At 40.7% G+C, this 17,002-nt stretch overlaps 1 protein-coding gene across 1 annotated transcript in view; it reads right to left on the bottom strand.

Moving 5' to 3' along the window:
* The window catches only part of ENTHD1 (ENTH domain containing 1), a 34,407-nt gene extending 19,508 nt beyond the window's left edge, over positions 1-14,899 (bottom strand). Inside the window, exons 1-3 of the mRNA XM_063134560.1 lie at positions 14,551-14,899; positions 12,312-12,521; positions 9,261-9,379 (exon numbers count right to left, since the gene is read on the bottom strand). Coding sequence (XP_062990630.1) covers positions 9,261-9,379; positions 12,312-12,521; positions 14,551-14,899 — 678 coding nt within the window. The remainder of the gene's footprint in view (positions 1-9,260; positions 9,380-12,311; positions 12,522-14,550) is intronic.
* Positions 14,900-17,002: the final 2,103 nt, after the last annotated feature.

Raw genomic sequence — 17,002 nt, forward strand, 5'->3', positions numbered from 1 at the left:
TAGTTCCACCAGGTTGTTGTGCTTTTATATCTAGATCTTCCTGGTTGTTCCTTTAAGTAAATTCCAAGTTTATAAATTACTCCTCACTGCTGTGAATCTGAATCAAGTCTGTCAGTCTCTATACCAACACTATGTCCCCACTCCAATATAAATGAATATGTTCTGGCAAGCTCAAACATTCCACTCTCCTTCTCTTTTGCATGACAGAGGAGATCAGAAGCATCTGTTTCCTTAAGCCAACCACTATGTTGGGGAACTGTGGTTTGTTTAAACTATGATTAATGAAAACAAGCCAGAATCAAACAAGCCAGCATCCTGACTTGTTCTGAAACCACAGTTTGAATGCACCTTAGTTCCCCAAGTTCGGGCATCTTGGGGGCTTTGGATTATTTACAATTGAAAACAAAAGTTTCTGAACCCCTCCTTACAGGTATGAACAAGGAGTGAAGAGGTATACGTGTGAGGTCAAGGTGCACTGTGTCTCATTCATAGTGTAGAAAACTATGGTTTCCTGTTACATCCAAACAAGGCCTTTAAAATGTCAATAATCTTAGATTAGTAGTCGCTGAAAAGGAATAAAACAAATGAGAGTTAATTCTAGAAATAAAATATTTTCCATTTCAACAAAATAATTAAAAAGGAATAATAAATAGAGTTACTTTCTTATTAAGATGGAGATAGTGGGAGTCAATGTACAAGCAAGGGGAATTTAGTTTTCGAGAAAATAAGGTTAACGGCTGATAAATTTTCAGGTATTAGTATGGAGATTAGAGAAACAACACAATGAAATTTGACTAGAGGGCTAGAGTGTTGGGAGGAACATAATATTAGATGTAAGGGGCGAAGGATTAAGACTGATATATTCACTAGACTGAGAGAAATATATTTGATATTTTACAGCAGATGGAATGGAAGAAGAAAAGGAATTTTCTTCCTACTGGCACAAACTTCATGGTGTCAAAAATTATTCCTTAAACTATTATTTAATCATTCCACAGTGAAATTTATTTGCATATAGGAAAGTTATTAGATAATCCTATAAAGCTGCCTTCCCCAAACTAGTGCCCATCAGATGTGTTAGACCTCTAACTCCATTATTGGAATTGTAGTCCAACACATCTTGAGGGCTCTAGGTTGAAGAAGGCTGCTATAGAAGTTAAGAGAACACAGTATTGCATGCATTCCTAATATATCATTTTCAAATTTTCTCACTGCAATTTCTTTGCATTTTTCCTACAAAAAGAAAGGCTCAATTACAGCCATAGGAAAAAAAACCCAAAGAAAAAAAGGACAGCTGCATAGATGGGTAGGTTTTGAGTAAACTACCAAGGGAAAAATTCTTACACTTCTTAACAAAAACTGCTTGGGATATTATTTTTCTGCTGCAGCACACCTCAATATATGAAAATGGGATAAATTATATACAGAGATCTGTGCCAAAGTTATTAATATGCTTGATGACAGCTCACTTCCTCCCCTTCCCCCACCCCACCCCATCCAGATCAGATCCTACAGTGCACAGTCTTTTCAAGCTAGAATGCTGAAAGTATCCAAATAGGACTGAAGTAAAAATGATCAGTAGCCCCCTGCTATTGATGTTCTGTAGCTTTTTAACAACCTCCACATGGAATTTTTCCAGGCTTTTTTAAAAATTTAAGTTATCTTTCAGGAGTTCATTTTTAGCTAGTACATATGGTATTTAGAATGCTATAGAAGTTTTAACTGGATATTTTATGTTTATTTGTGATCTATCGTTTAAATTAAAAATCTAAACTTCCAGATGCAGCAGGCTGTAATGTAAAGAAATGACATTCTAGAGCAGGTCCCAAAAAATCAACCTTTCATGAAACAACTAAACCTTTCTACAATGCAACCAAATATCTTGTCATATCTCACTTGTAAGAAACACAGTGAGATAAGCTTACATACTGGATCACCTAAAAAAAAGACATGTACAATACAAATAGCTCTTATGCTGGCAGACATTGTGTTAATTCCTTATTTATAAAACAATAAATATATACACCATTTGAAGCATTATGACACAGTACATTATCTGGGTAAATGTTGACGTTAATGGCAATTAAAGTGATGCTTAATTAGTCAACGACAGTGACTTGAAACTGTGAGGCACTTCATATAAGTGACAAGTATGATTAACTATGAAAACAGAAAGAGGAGGAAAGGAGAAAATACTGCTCAGGATTGAAATCTCTATTATTTGCACGGAAAACCAAATGAATTCAAGTAGTTGTTTACAAATCATTTTAGAAAATCATAATATCGGCAGGTTTTGGCTGTGCTAATTTTTGCATCCATTGAAATAAGCTCTTTTTATTTCCCTATTGGTGCATTATTATTTTCCTTTGTTGAAGATCTCATACAACACCAACACTCCATGTATGGGATCACCAAGTTTTATTATATGAAACTCCTAAACAGAAGAGCTGGACTATAGCAAGTGCTACTGATATTAATAAAACGATAAGTTTCACAGGAGTACAGTGGAATAGGGTTATAAGCGAATGCTTTTAGGGGAATATATCCCCTCACATTCCCAAGCCTCTTTCCAAAGGGACACAATTTACAAAAAAAATATGCAAAATAGTTACAGCAGGCACACGTACAATTATAGCAATAATAACAAAGCAAGGTGAGAATTGCTTTGCTCAATCAGACCAAGGTCTATCTAGTCCATTTGACTGATCAGTTGTACAAGCAGGGCATGATGGCCATACCTGGATCTTTCTCCTCAGCATCTGCTACTCAAACATGGAGGTTCCATTTAGCTACCATGGCTAACCACTATTATTAACATACCTATCCTCTCCATGAAATTCTCTCATCCCTTACTAAAATCATCTGCTTGGAGCATCTTGTCAGCAACAAATTCCATGTAAATTTTGCTTTATTTTTTAACTGTCCTGAACTACTAGTAATTGTATTCGATCTCCTCGAGTTCTAGTATTATGACAGACAGAGAAATACACCCAACACAAATCATAATGTTTAAAATCTCTGTCGTGCCCCTATACGTTTTTCTTTTTTAAAACCAAATGGAAAATTGGACTTACCATGAAGCGGTGTTCTGGTCAGTGATGGATGGAGCTAATTCTTTAAAAGGTTAATATTTATTTTTTTCTTGTAGTTCCCAATGCAATTAACACCATGGCCAGAATTCAAGGAACCATGTATCTAGTTCCTCACACTCAAGGGGCTTTTCAGTTTGTGTTTTTTAAACAGAACCTCCATGTTACATGGAAAACCACTTTTGAACAGAAGGGACTTTCAAAAGCAGTATGTGATTGTGCTGCATTCCTTCAGTGAATTCGCTGTGCATTGTCCCCTTAAGGCAGAGGTGTTGAATTCCAGGTCTGCGGGACAAATCTGCCCAGCCTGGGACCTTAATCCTGCCCTTAGCGGTTCCCCAAAAGACCATGCCCCCTCTCCTGGCCCTACCCCTTTCCCCTCAAATGCTGCTTGTTTGTTAGTTTCCTTGTTTTTGCACTACCGCTGCCTACCCCCACCCCAGCCCCAAGAATGAAATGCCTCTCCTCCTAAGGCTTAGTTACTCGCAATAAAAGCTTTAAACTTAATTATGCTGGCATGTTGGGTTTGCCCCTTTTGTCTTTAGTCTACACCCTTTTCCCCTGCCCACCACTGGAATAGCGGCCCCAGAGAGCTTCTCCAAAATTGAATTTGTCCCGCAGGCTGAAAGAGATTCAACACCTCTGCCTTAAGTACAACCTAACCCCCACACCCTCTACTTTATTTATTTTATTTATTTATTTTATTACATTTATATACCGCCCCACAGCCGAAGCTCTCTGGGCAGTTTACAACAATTAAAAATGGTAAACATTAAAAGTATACAAAATTTAAAAACCATCAAAAACATAAAAAACAGTATAAAAACAACAGGATCCATTTAAAAACAACAATTCTGGGGTCCATTAAAAACAAACTTAACGTTGTTAAACGCTGTTAAAATGCTGTTAAAATGCCTGGGAGAAGAGAAGTCTTGACCTGGCGCCAAAAAGATAACAATGTTGGCGCCAGGCGAGCCTCATCGGGGAGATCATTCCACAGTTGGGACAACCACTGAGAAGGCCCTCTCCCTTGTTGCTATCCTCCAAGCTTCCCTCGGAGTAGGCACTCGGAGGAGGACCTTAGATGTTGAGCGCAGTGTACGGGTAGGTTCATGTCGGGAGAGGCGTTCCATCAGGTATTGTGGTCCCAAGCCATGTAGGGCTTTATAGGTTAAAACCAGCACCTTGAATTGGGCTTGGAAACATATAGGCAGCCAATGCAAGCGGGCCAGAATCGGTGTTATATGCTCAAACCTCCCTGTTCCAGCTATCAATCTGGCCGCCGCATTTTGCACAAGCTGCAGCTTCCGGACCGTCTTCAAAGGCTGCCCCATGTAGAGGGCGTTGCAGTAATCTAATTTGGAAGTTACCAAAGTATGGACAACTGAAGCTAGGTTATCCCATTGAGCAACATTGACTAACTGCGATTGGTCTGTTTGAATTGCAGCTTCTGCTCCTCCCCTTTTCAGGTACTTCAAGCCTCCAGTCTGCTGGAGGTGCGAGCCTTCGGCGCGAAGCCGGTCAAGCGGATCTTCTACTCCGGAGGAAAAACCCCAGCCACGGTCCGGTCGCTGCCACTTTCTGATTCAGGTCACGATCTTCTCATTGTCTCCTCTCAATTCTTTTCTCCTCATATCTGTTCCTTATGGCTCGTTCCAATCTCGTCTCTCCTAACTTAGTTCCTATTCGGTGTCTCCCCTCTTCTCAGCTGCCTTTCTCGTGTTCCTTATGGAACTGTCGCTCTGTTGCTTCTAAGGCCCCTGTCATCCAGGACTTGTTTATCTCTAGGTCTCTCCACCTCCTTGCTCTTACTGAGACCTGGCTTCCTGCCCATGATACTGCCATCTCTGCTGCCCTCTCTCTTGGAGGACTCTCTTTCTCTCACACTAGTCACCCAGAGGGTCGGGGTGGTGGTGTGGGTCTTTTATTATCTAGTTTGTGCCAGTTCCAGCCTCTTTCCATTCCACCTTCACATTGCTTCTCCTCCTTTGAGGTACATGTGGTGAGGCTCTTCACTCCACTGCGACTGCGGATTGCAGTTCTGTACCGCCCCCCAGGCTCGTCCTCAAAATTTATCTCTGATTTTGATTTGTGGCTGTCCTTTTTCCTCTCTGATAACTGTCCTACTCTTATCTTGGGTGATTTCAATATTCATGTGGATGACCCTCAAGATGCTGCAGCTCTACGATTTCGCTCATTATCTTCCTCTTATGATCTTAAGCTTTGGTCTGATGCACCCACACATTCCCTTGGACACTGTCTGGATCTTGTTCTCACTCGGAATTGCTCTGTGTTGGACTTTTCTACTGCTCACTTTCCGTTGTCAGATCATCACCTAGTTTCTTTCAATATTACTCATAATCCTCCTCCTTCATGTCCCGCTTCTCGCTCTTGTCGTGACTTGCAATCTATCAATTATGAGGCTTTTTCCCAGTCTCTAGCCTCCTCCCTTCCTTCTGTCTGTTCGGCTGTCTCCTTGGACTCAGCTGTCTCCTTCTTTAATTCCTCCTTATCTTCAACTCTTGATAATCTTGCTCCATCTACAACTCGGATAGTTCACCCTTCTCAACCCCAACCGTGGCTCACCTCTTCCCTCCGCTACCTTCGCTCTTGTTCCCGGGCAGCTGAACGCCTTTGGCGTAAGACCAGGGACCGGGCAGACTTTGTCCATTACAAATTTGTACTCTCCTCTTTCTCTTCTGCCATCTCACTGGCCAAACAGCAGTACTACTCAACGCTGATCCAGTCAAATGCTAGGCATCCTCAGCGGCTCTTTGCGTCCTTCAATTCTCTTCTGAAGCCTAATCCGCCATCTCTCCCTGCCTCTCTGTCTGCTAATAACTTTGCCTCTTTTTTCAATGCTAAAATCCAAACTATTCGCTCTGATCTTGCCAGCTCTGCTCCTCTTCCAGTTCCTGTCCCTCATCTGTCAGTTCCTCCTGCAAATTTCTCTGCGTTCCCTTCGGTCTCAGCTGATGAACTGTCTAGAATACTGTGCTCTTCGAAGCCTTTCACTTGTTCTTGTGATCCGATTCCTTCTCGGGTCTTTATTAATCTTATTCCTGCTATCCTCCCTTCCTTGCTACATATTATTAATCTTTCTCTGTCCTCTGGTTCATTTCCTTCTGCTTTTAAACATGCTACAGTCTCTCCCATTCTCAAGAAACCTACTCTTGATAGGCTATCTCTGTCTAACTACCGACCTGTCTCTTTGTTGCCGTTTGTTTCAAAGATCCTGGAGCGTGCGGTCTACTCTCACTGTCTTGACTTTCTTTCTAGTAACTCTGCTTTGGATCCTTTTCAATGTGGATTCCGTCCTCTGCATTCCACCGAAACAGCCCTTACTAAGATCACCAATGATCTCCTTACTGCCAAGCCTAAAGGCCATTATTCCGTTCTTATTCTCCTTGATCTAACTGCAGCCTTTGACACGGTTGATCATGATCTTCTCTTAGATTCCCTTCATGACCTTGGATTTTGTGGCTCTGTCTATAACTGGTTTGCCTCCTATCTAGCGGGTCGCTCTTTCAGCGTGTTGACTAATGGCAGCTCGTCTTCCTCCTTTCCCCTTTCAGTAGGGGTTCCGCAAGGCTCGGTGCTTGGCCCGTTGTTGTTTTCCTTATACATGTTGCCCTTGGGCAAGCTTATTCAATCTCATGGCCTCCAATATCATCTGTACGCCGATGATACACAACTATATCTGTCATCTCCGGAACTTTCTCCTGATGTTCACGATCGTATCTCGGCATGTCTTTCAGATATCTCAGCTTGGCTGCTTCATCGTCGCTTGAAACTTAACATGGCAAAGACTGAATTGCTTGTTTTTCCTCCTAAACCTTCTCCTCATCTCTCATTCTCTCTTACTGTTAATGATTTTACACTTACTCCGGTCAAGGAAGCTCGTAGCCTTGGCTTTATATTCGACTCCTCGCTCTCCTTTATTCCTCATATTGAGGCAGTAGCTAAATCTTGTCGATTTTTCCTGTATAATATTGCCAGGATTCGATCATTTTTGTCTGTCTCTTCTGCCAAGACGCTTGTTCATGCACTGGTTATTTCACGGTTGGACTACTGCAACCTTCTTCTCTCTGGCCTTCCTTCTTCTCACATCAGTCCGTTGGTTTCTGTTCACCACTCTGCCGCAAAGATCATCTTCTTGGCTCGCCGCTCCGACCATGTTACTCCGCTTCTGAAATCTCTTCATTGGCTTCCAATTCACTTCAGAATCCAATATAAACTTCTCCTGTTAACCTTCAAAGCTTTTCACGGTCTAGCTCCTTCCTATCTCTCCTCTCTCATCTCACACTATTGCCCCGCTCGTGCTCTTCGCTCCTCTGATGCCATGTTTCTCGCCTGCCCAAGGGCCTCTACTTCCCTTGCTCGGCTTCGTCCATTTTCGTCTGCTGCCCCTTACGCCTGAAACGCTCTTCCAGAACATTTGAGAACTACAAGTTCAACCGCAGCTTTTAAAGCTCAACTAAAAACTTTTCTTTTTCCTAAAGCTTTTAAAACTTGATGTTGTGCAGACTTCTACTGTTACTTTCTACTGTTAGTTTTACCCTACCCTGTGCCTCCTTACCCTACCCTGTACCTGTTTGCATTCTCTTCCCCTCCTTATTGTTTTACTATGATTTTATTAGATTGTAAGCCTATGCGGCAGGGTCTTGCTATTTACTGTTTTACTCTGTACAGCACCATGTACATTGATGGTGCTTGTTAGAAATATGGCAGGTTCTTGTCCCTGACCTTAGGTACGAAAGACGAGCGTAGAAAAAGCACTGCAGAGGACACCACGTATCAGTATACTGAGGTGCGACTCGAACCGGGTCGGACCCTGATCGGAGCTTGCACACCACTTTTATTCACATAGGGTCAGCTGACAATGGAAAAAGGGGAGTGGAATGAAGGGGGTGGGATGCACAAAGAAAAAGGGGAGTGGAATACATTTACACAACCTGTGTGAGAGAAGTGGGATACAATTATAAAACCTGTGTGAGAGGAGTGGGCTAAACAGGATACCTTTACTTAATCCCATCTCCCTTCCCTGCCATTCCACATCTCTCTGGAATGTGTGAGTCAGCCACTTCCTCTTGCAGGGTCCACAGAAAGCACAAAGGGCAGCTTAGAGTTCAATTAACCCCTTCATTTCTTACAGTGCTATATAAATAAATAAATAAATAAATAAATAATAATAATAATAATAATAATAATAATAATCCCTGTCCAGATAGGGGCATAGCTGGGCCACCAACCAGAGTTGGTAGAAAGCACTCCGTGCCACCGAGGCCACCTGAGCCTCAAGTGACAAAGATGGCTCTAGGAGAACCCCCAAGCTACGAACCTGTTCCTTCAGGGGGAGTGCAACCCCATCCAGAACCAGTTGAACGCCCCCCCCCCATCTGATCAGAGGAACCACCCACCAGCAGCATCTCAGTCTTGTCTGGACTGAGTTTCAGTTTATTAGCCCTCAAATTCCAGTAGAGAAATCATGTACATTGCCTTGTTGATGTCCTTGGAGGAAAAGCAGGAGTAAGAGAATCATTAGAGGGGGGTGTGTGTTGCATTTCCCTACCATTGCTTTGCCTCCTGCTCCTGTCACACAAAAGGGATGAGCAGCTTCCTCTTTCTTCACACAGGGAACAAAGAGGAAGCAAGCAACAACCACAGGACCCATTCAGTGGACATTTTTATTGTGCAACCTCTCCTGCACACAGCAGGAAATAGCACCAATTAGTTATAGCCAGAAGAATCAGATTTTCCAGGAGGTATTTTGAAGTGGGGAAAAAACAACAGAAGGAGCAGGAGACGCATGGGAGGATTGCAGCAGCATCAAAATGTCCCACTAAGATCAGTGAGTGGCCAGTTGCGAGCTTACCATAAAACACTCTATATATAATTAATAATAATGAGGCATCAGATCCAGTAATGGACTCAATAAGTTCAATCCTCCCTCACTTCAGTAGCTGCAAACTCCTTAACATTACAGTCTGTACATGTCTACTCAGAAGGAAATTCCACTAAATGCAGTAGGGTTTACTCTTAGGTAAATTGGGCTGGGATTGCAACCTAAGTCTTACTAATTGAAACAGTAGTGAAAAGCATTGTATGGGCAATTCATTAAATGCTATATATGCAACTATTTCTTCCCTCCAAATGCAGTGCATGATTTACCTCTGATGACTTCTTTTCAATGATATTAAGTGCTGTTGTTTCTTGGACTATCTCTGCTTTGCCTGATGGCTGAGCAGGCTGGCTTTTCTCTGCTGCAGGAAATGCCTTAGGGGGGAAATCTGTCAAAGAAAGGTTTTTTGTTTTTTAAATTTAAAAAATGGTAGAAAGAAAGAAAAATAGACAGATGTTAAATTTCTCAGAGTTAATTGGGCAAAAAATGCCTCTAAAATCTTGTTCAGTCCATTAACTGCAATGCTACCTGCAGTGACTGGATCTGAATGTTAATTCCTTTTATAATTTTCTGTGATGATTGAGAAACCCAGACAGAATCAAATCTCAACAGACCTCTCCTGTTCTTAACTGCTAACTCTGTTTATATCGTCAGTGTGTGAGACAAGTTCCCTTTTTTTCAAGTAGGAAAAATTAACATAAAGAGCTACCAGTTCTGCTTGTTTATGTGAAAATTATATGGAAGAAACCAGAAAATTAGGGCCAGTATCATCCCTCTCTGTCACCAAATCTTCCAATTAGTATTTAAAAGGAGTGTTATTACTGGAGCATGGCAGGCATGTGTTTCCCATTATCAGCCGCTAAAAAGGATTTTAGAGACCATTTGAAAGATAATAGAAAACTTTTAAGACTACAGTCCTGTGGCAGGGATTTTTATCTGGAGACAAATGGACATATGTAGCAATAAATGAACTGGTGCTTCAGTCCCAGGCCATTTTAATTTTAATTAACTGCTGTTTCAAGTTCTCTTAATAAGAACTTCCTTATGTGCTAACACTTTTAATGGTTAATAAAATAATTTTTCAAAATGATATATTTATTTTCTTGTCTAGTGCGGTGAGGCCCTGGGCAATTACCATACTACAGAAGGCCAGTTCACATGTTACAGCTTAGCTCTCACTTGCCCCCGCAGAGACAGATATACCTATCATTGTTCTTGCATTGTTTTGTTCATATCTTCATACACAGACGTGACTTACAAATATGTGCACATCTATAAAAAGTAACGTGTAGCAGCCATGAGTAAAAGTATGTCCTCAGACCTGGCTCAGCAATAATCTCATAGAGTAGACCCTATAGTGTAAATGCAGAAGACTATTGTTATATCAAGGAATTTAGTGGTTTCCAACAATTGTTCCTTCTGTGGCAGAATGTACACTACTGCTTTAAAACAGTTTATAACAGTAGTGACAACTGATGAGGCCCAGGACACACTCCCTATACAGTCTTCAAAACGTTTTCAAAGTGTTATATCCTGCTTAGTGTAGATCTGACCTGTGTCTATACTTCCGGTTGAGCCTGTTTGCTTTAAGTAGTTAAGCAATTGAAATAAATAAATAAATAAATAACCTTTAGATAAGCCTTGGCTAGAATTCAAGGTCTGTTCCTAGTACAATCGGGAGTTTGTTAGGGTAAGTTTGCTAGGGTAAATTCCCTCAAGGTTATTGGACTATAGCCAGAATATTGGTAGGATTAATGTGGGTGTAATAAATTTACGTGTCCCTGGGAAGGTGCTGGGTACCAGGCCTTTATTGGAGTCCACTAAGGGAGTTCCCAGTGACTGCATGGGATGTAAGCATTATTATCTTGCTTTATAATTTCTTGCTGCAATTATTGCCCTATAGTGTTTTGCTTTCTTAATGTGTTAGTTTGTTCCTGCGTAATAAAACTTTAGTCTTTACCCATTAATGCGTTCATTGTTTCTGAATCCTAAAAAGAACTGTTGTCTCTTGGCAATGCAATTGGCAACACAGACCCCACTTCTCAGGATCAGTCGTGGGGGTTGCCAGACTGGCTCCAGCAAACCCTGTTTTACCCAGAAATACCATCCTTTGTTCATGGAGCTTTTACACAGAATACAGACTACAGCATGCTAAGCCAAACTGTATGTTGGCTGTAACTTTCCTGAAGCCCTACTCAGCTTTACACAAGAAAGTTACAAATTACTTCACCGAAAAGGTAGATGGCAAAGCTTGTAATAGTTCCTTAAGAAAGAGCAGGTGCACTCAAAAACGTGTTGAGGTTTAGGATTTTCCATTAAACTTTCTGGTACCTACAGTACTATTAAATCACTTTTGCCATTTTTTGGAGTTAGATCAGAAAATAAGAACACAAAAAGATAGACCAAAGGATCAGACTAAACCTCTTTCTAGACCAGCATCTTGCTTCCCATGCCAAGCAAATGCCTTGTCATCATGTAACCCAAGAGTTGGACAGCTAAACCACTATTGTTTTTGACAGATAATGATAGATGGGATGTCACTAAGGACACCTAGAGCCTTTCTACATGAGGCATTTATTGTGCACTCATGATTCCTCACTCACAGTAGTTTGTGGGTCCTTTACACAACGTCATCATCCACCAGGGCCTCTCCCATGCTTTGCAACTATTTTAGTGGTGTTGTTTTCTATAAGGAATGTCTAGTATATCCTTGATGGTGCCATGAAACCTTCTGTTAGAGATGTCCAATGCTTCAGCTCAATGGATTTATGCCACCTGCCTGACTCAGCTCACATTTTTGGGCTAAACCACGTTTTTCCTGAAATCCAGGAACTTATTGTGTGTGTTTTTTTATTTGTATAAATCTCTATTTGGCCAAATAAACAAGAATATCGAAAATCTATGAACTGGCCCGACTCTACGCAGATCAAGTCACACCAGTGCACAGAAAACAGACCGAAGTCCGGGGGCCCTGAATCAACAGAAGCTCATCGACCTCCACCCCCAAACAGATTTCTCTGACATCCCTACCCTCCTGGTAGTTGCACAATTCCATTATACCACAGTGCCACCTAATGGTTGTGTAATGGAAAACAGAGAAAAGCAGAGAAAGCAAAGTTCTGGGGGGAGGGAAACAAGTGTAAAGGAGCCAATCTTAATTGCGCAAAGAATCCAGAAACAGAAACCTCGATAAAGTGACAGGTTGATCTCATGTCTCATGTAGAAAAAGTCCCTAATGGATCCATGCTCATGCTATAATTTCAAAAGTTAACACTCTGAAATGCAAAATACTTGCATTGCAGTTTAAATGTGCTGCTTACTTTGGACGTTCTCTGAAGGAGGAAACTCTGAAATGGGATCTGAGACAGGCATTGTTGGTAAATAAGCTTTGCTAGGAACTTTTTGGGGGGAAAGCATTGCATATGAAGTGCGCCGCCTAGTCCGACGTGCTATTTCACGTTCATTATGTAACAGTTGTTCATCTTTTAATAAAGCAAGGACTTGCTTAGCTTTCTCCCTTACATGAAAACCTGTTGAAAACAATAAGTCTGAGTTAGAAAAAGAAATATTTGGTAAACATGTACAGAGTTTACTGTGTTTCGTATTGCTCACTAGATCTGTCCCAGGACTCTACTTATACAGAAGATGCTAAAGTGTTTGATAATGTGATACCCAGGGCAACGAGCTGACAAAACAAGGGGTGAAATCCAGTGTTGTGCGAGGGGAAGGCAAGCTTGCACAATAGATCTGCCTCTTTCCTGTACCCCTCAAAAAAGTCTCTCCATAGGTTTGGGACGACCTACAAAACATCATAAACTGTATGATACTGTACTACAGTAGCAAAGGGGAACGAGACAAAATTGGGAACCTTGCATGAGTGGTGAAAGATTCCTCTAGCTAATTTCAGGCAATTCCCCTCTTCTACTTCAGTCTGGTAAGGTAGTTTACAATGCTCTGTAGGTGTACCCATACCCCTCGCAACACCCTAGAAACACTTGGGGGCAGGATGCAGTGGGGAGAAGGGAAAGATCATTTTCTCAAACTGCCTTCCACTTGCGCAACACTGGATTTCACCCAAAGATTCAACAGATGGTAGATTTCTATATATACTATAAGCAATATTTAAAGGTATTTTTCATATCATAATTATATTATAACTCTTGTCCTCATTCAGAAAAATGATAAGGTCAATGAAAAAAAAAATCCCCCTTTTCATTTTTTGTAAAAAAAAAAAAAGCCAATGTTATTACCTTCTATTATACAAAAACTAGGTTATATACTTTCTTAGTCAAAGTGCTATCATGTGAACCCATGCCATTTCCCCCAACCTGGTACCCTCCAGATGAGTTGGACTACAACCCCCATCATCCACCAGTCAGCATGGCCATGGTTCAGATAGTTTGAATTGTGGCTTCCTGATATGGTATAACAATAATGCATAACTTGTACAGAAAGCAAACACAGTATACCAAAAAAACCCACCCCAAAGTACATATGTAAAGCCATGTGAGGGGGAGAGGAGTCCGATACAGGTCCTCGTTCCACTGCCTTGGCATAGTGCTTACAGTCTGAAGGGAATACATTTTAATGAGCATCAATATAATAGTTGGTGTGTTGAACTGGCAGTCCAAGCATTGGTAATTATATATTAGGCAATTAGTGGATACTCTACCATAGTTTGTGACCTGACCTGCTACAATTTACTAGCATAAATTTATACAATTTAAACAATTTAATTAAGCATCACTGACATCATGATTTATGCATCTGATCCAACTGTCTGAATTATTATTATTATTATTATTATTATTTATTTATATAGCACCATCAATGTACACGGTGCTGTACAGATTACACAGTAAATAGCAAGACCCTGCCGCATAGGCTTACAATCTAAAGACTCATCACATCTTGCAAGACAATGAAATAATTTATTTGCAAGTCATTCTGTCACTCATCTCATAGGACAAGAAGTAACAAAACAATATGTTTCAGTAGTATATAGGAACAGTGATAAAGGAATGCGGTAAAAAGATTGACTTTTCCTGTGGGTCAATTACCCCATAGAAAAAAATTCTCTCTACCATTGCTTTAACTGGAGATGCTGGGGATTGAATCGGAAACCATCCAAAGCATCAAGCTGTGGCCTTTCCCCATGTCAAATCATAAGTCTTGGATTCAGAACTTTTGAATTCCTGAACAATTAAATTGCTAGGTTCCTCCCTATCTTTAAGCTGCAGTGCATTTATTTATTTATTTATTTATTTATTTATTTTTGCATTTCTATTCTGCCTTTTTTTTCCTTCAAGGAACCCAAGGCAGCGTACTTAATCCTCCTCCTCTCTCCATTTTATCCTCACAACAACAACCCTGTGAGGTAGGTTGGGTTAAGAGTCTGTGACCCGCCCAAAGTCACCCAGTGGGTTTCCATGGCCAAGTGGGGATTAGAACCCGGATCTCCCAACCCCCAGTCCAACACTTTAGTCACTACACCACACTGGCTCTCATATACACACACACTTAATTTTAATGGACTTCTCAAATGACTTTTAGACTTACCTTGATCCTTTCCAGCTTCATCTAAATGATGGAAGTCCTTTAACACCTGAATGTTAAAGAAACCCTCTTGACAATGCTGTATAACTTTCTTTGAACCATTCTTAAGAAGATAATCCAAGAGTGTAAGAGACTTGTACACATGCCTCCAGTTCTTCCCATGGTCATTCATCCTTTGCCAGATCATGTTCATAATCTCAGAAAGAGAAATTGTGTTGTATGTCAGGTCACTTATCTCTAACATCAGCGAACTTGAAGGGCCCCAAGGATCATTAGATGTTGCTTCTCTGACTTTTATCTCAGCCTCAGAATAATTTTTCACAAAATTCTTCACATGTCTCCTGAGTGCCATGAATGTGGCAAATAGTTGCTTGCTTTATAAAACCGATGAGAAATGTTGGATGTTTTTTGATGTAATCTCTCTCTGTCTTTCCATTTTCCCATGCAATAAACCACAAGGACTCTGCAGACAGAATAGCAGAAGATTGGTATAAGACCACTCAGAGGTTTGAAAGAAGACAGTATGAAATAATTATTTACTTTCCCAATAATCAGAAGCCAACAGAACTGTACTTATAACTGCACTCAAATGTTTAAAAACTCTAGGAAAACAGCAGCCAACATTTTTGTCAATCTGTAAAAGAGGACAATGCTACTGAAGATGTTGATTCTGATTCTAACTATGATTTTGCCATTCTTTCAACAGGGTTGGTCTATCAGAACAAAACCTCTCTGTTGCTCGTTGTTCCCATCTACATGTCAATCTAAATGTTTATCTTCTAAGCAAATTAAGTTGCAAAAATATTTTTTGCAATGTACTTCATTAAGTTCCTGCCATGAATAAAGACCCTCTTAAACACAATGGCTCAGTTCGGACCCTGAGCTCCATCACACCGGGGATTAACACGCTCCCTACCTTCGCTTCTCCGCCTGTTTTCATTCCTCAGTACACAAGGAGCACGAGGCCCATTGAGTCCGCTATTCTAATGGTGCTGCTTCTCCTGCACACAGCAGGAGAGCGCAGCAATTCCAAGTTTAAAAAAACATCGGACTTAATGAGGGATTTTTTTGTTGCGCAAGGAAGGCCAGAAGGTGCTCAGGAGGCAGACGACATCATGTGAGGGACCTGAGCAAACTCCGTGAGTGCCCAGTAACGAGCGTGCAATAAAATGCTTGTCGGATGGAGCTTATCATTTGCTTGATCCTACTGGTGTGGCAGAATGTATTTTGGGCATGCACACTCTCTCTTCTCTTGCTCATGAATTCCCTCCTCCCTTTCCTGGTTTGCCATGATGTTGAAATGAGGCAAAATATAGGTTAACACTAGCCAGGATTGCTTCTAAAAACTGATTTGCAAACCTATTTCAAATTGGAAAATGGAGCATACAAGCCTGAAATACATTTTAATTGGTTTGGTACATGGTAACCCTTTGTACATATACACAGGAGGGAGTGGGGATACAAATCTAGGCATTTTGTTTACCCAGATCTGGCAGAGCCAAGATAGAAATGCAGGACCAATTTATGTATCTTCAGAAGATGAACAAAGCAATTCTGGTCATCTAACATTCTGAGTGGCTGTAAAGTGAAGAGCAAAATGGAAGAAGGAAACCTAGGCCCTTTTGCCTGGTGACCACTACAAGATAGTGGAAATAGTGTTTTCTATACTGATTAGCTTGACTGTTGGGCTTCACAGCTGTTTCCAGCAACCTAGAGTTGCCACAGTGGTGGCATAAACAGAGAATGCAGCCTCCAAACAGCTTAAACCATTTTGAATTGCCAGTTCACATTTTTATGAAATTTTCCTCCTCCCCTCTTTTTCATTAGTTGGCATCAGGGTGAGTACATCTCTGTGCAATTCCTGACCAAGTTACCAGAGAATATTGCCATGGTCATGTATCAAATTGATTTCAAGCTCTGACATGCACTCAGCTTCAACCAAAGATACAATCTATAATCAGATTTTACATGCAGTAATAGCAAAATATTAAAATTCATGACAAATGTGTTTTTCATCTCACAAACCTCCATACACTAACACTGATGTCCTTTCTGACTGCTATTATAAATTCCATATAAGGTGTTCTAAATCCAAAGCTAAGCAGGAATTTGATGCAAAAAACCAAAATGTCACCTTTTTAATTTTCAAAATTGGAAAGTGAAAATTATCCTTTTGATCAATGAAAGCACATTCTCATGTAAGCTAGCTGTAAAATGTATTAGTTTAATTAAGATTTTGTAGGAAGAAAAATCACAGATACTAAGGAGCAGGAGAGAAAGGAATCTTTATCAGGTGGGCATTGCACATTTACCACTTGCCAATTCTCTTTCTTGTTTGCATTTCAAATGCAGTTCATTTTTATCTGTACTGCTCATGCAGAGCAAATTTTCATTTTATATGTTTCAATGAATCTATTAAAAACTTCAATCAAAGGATTTGTTCTTGACTTTGTAT

The sequence above is a fragment of the Elgaria multicarinata genome, chromosome 9, assembly GCF_023053635.1.
Source record: "Elgaria multicarinata webbii isolate HBS135686 ecotype San Diego chromosome 9, rElgMul1.1.pri, whole genome shotgun sequence".
Classification (NCBI taxonomy): Eukaryota; Metazoa; Chordata; class Lepidosauria; order Squamata; family Anguidae; genus Elgaria; species Elgaria multicarinata.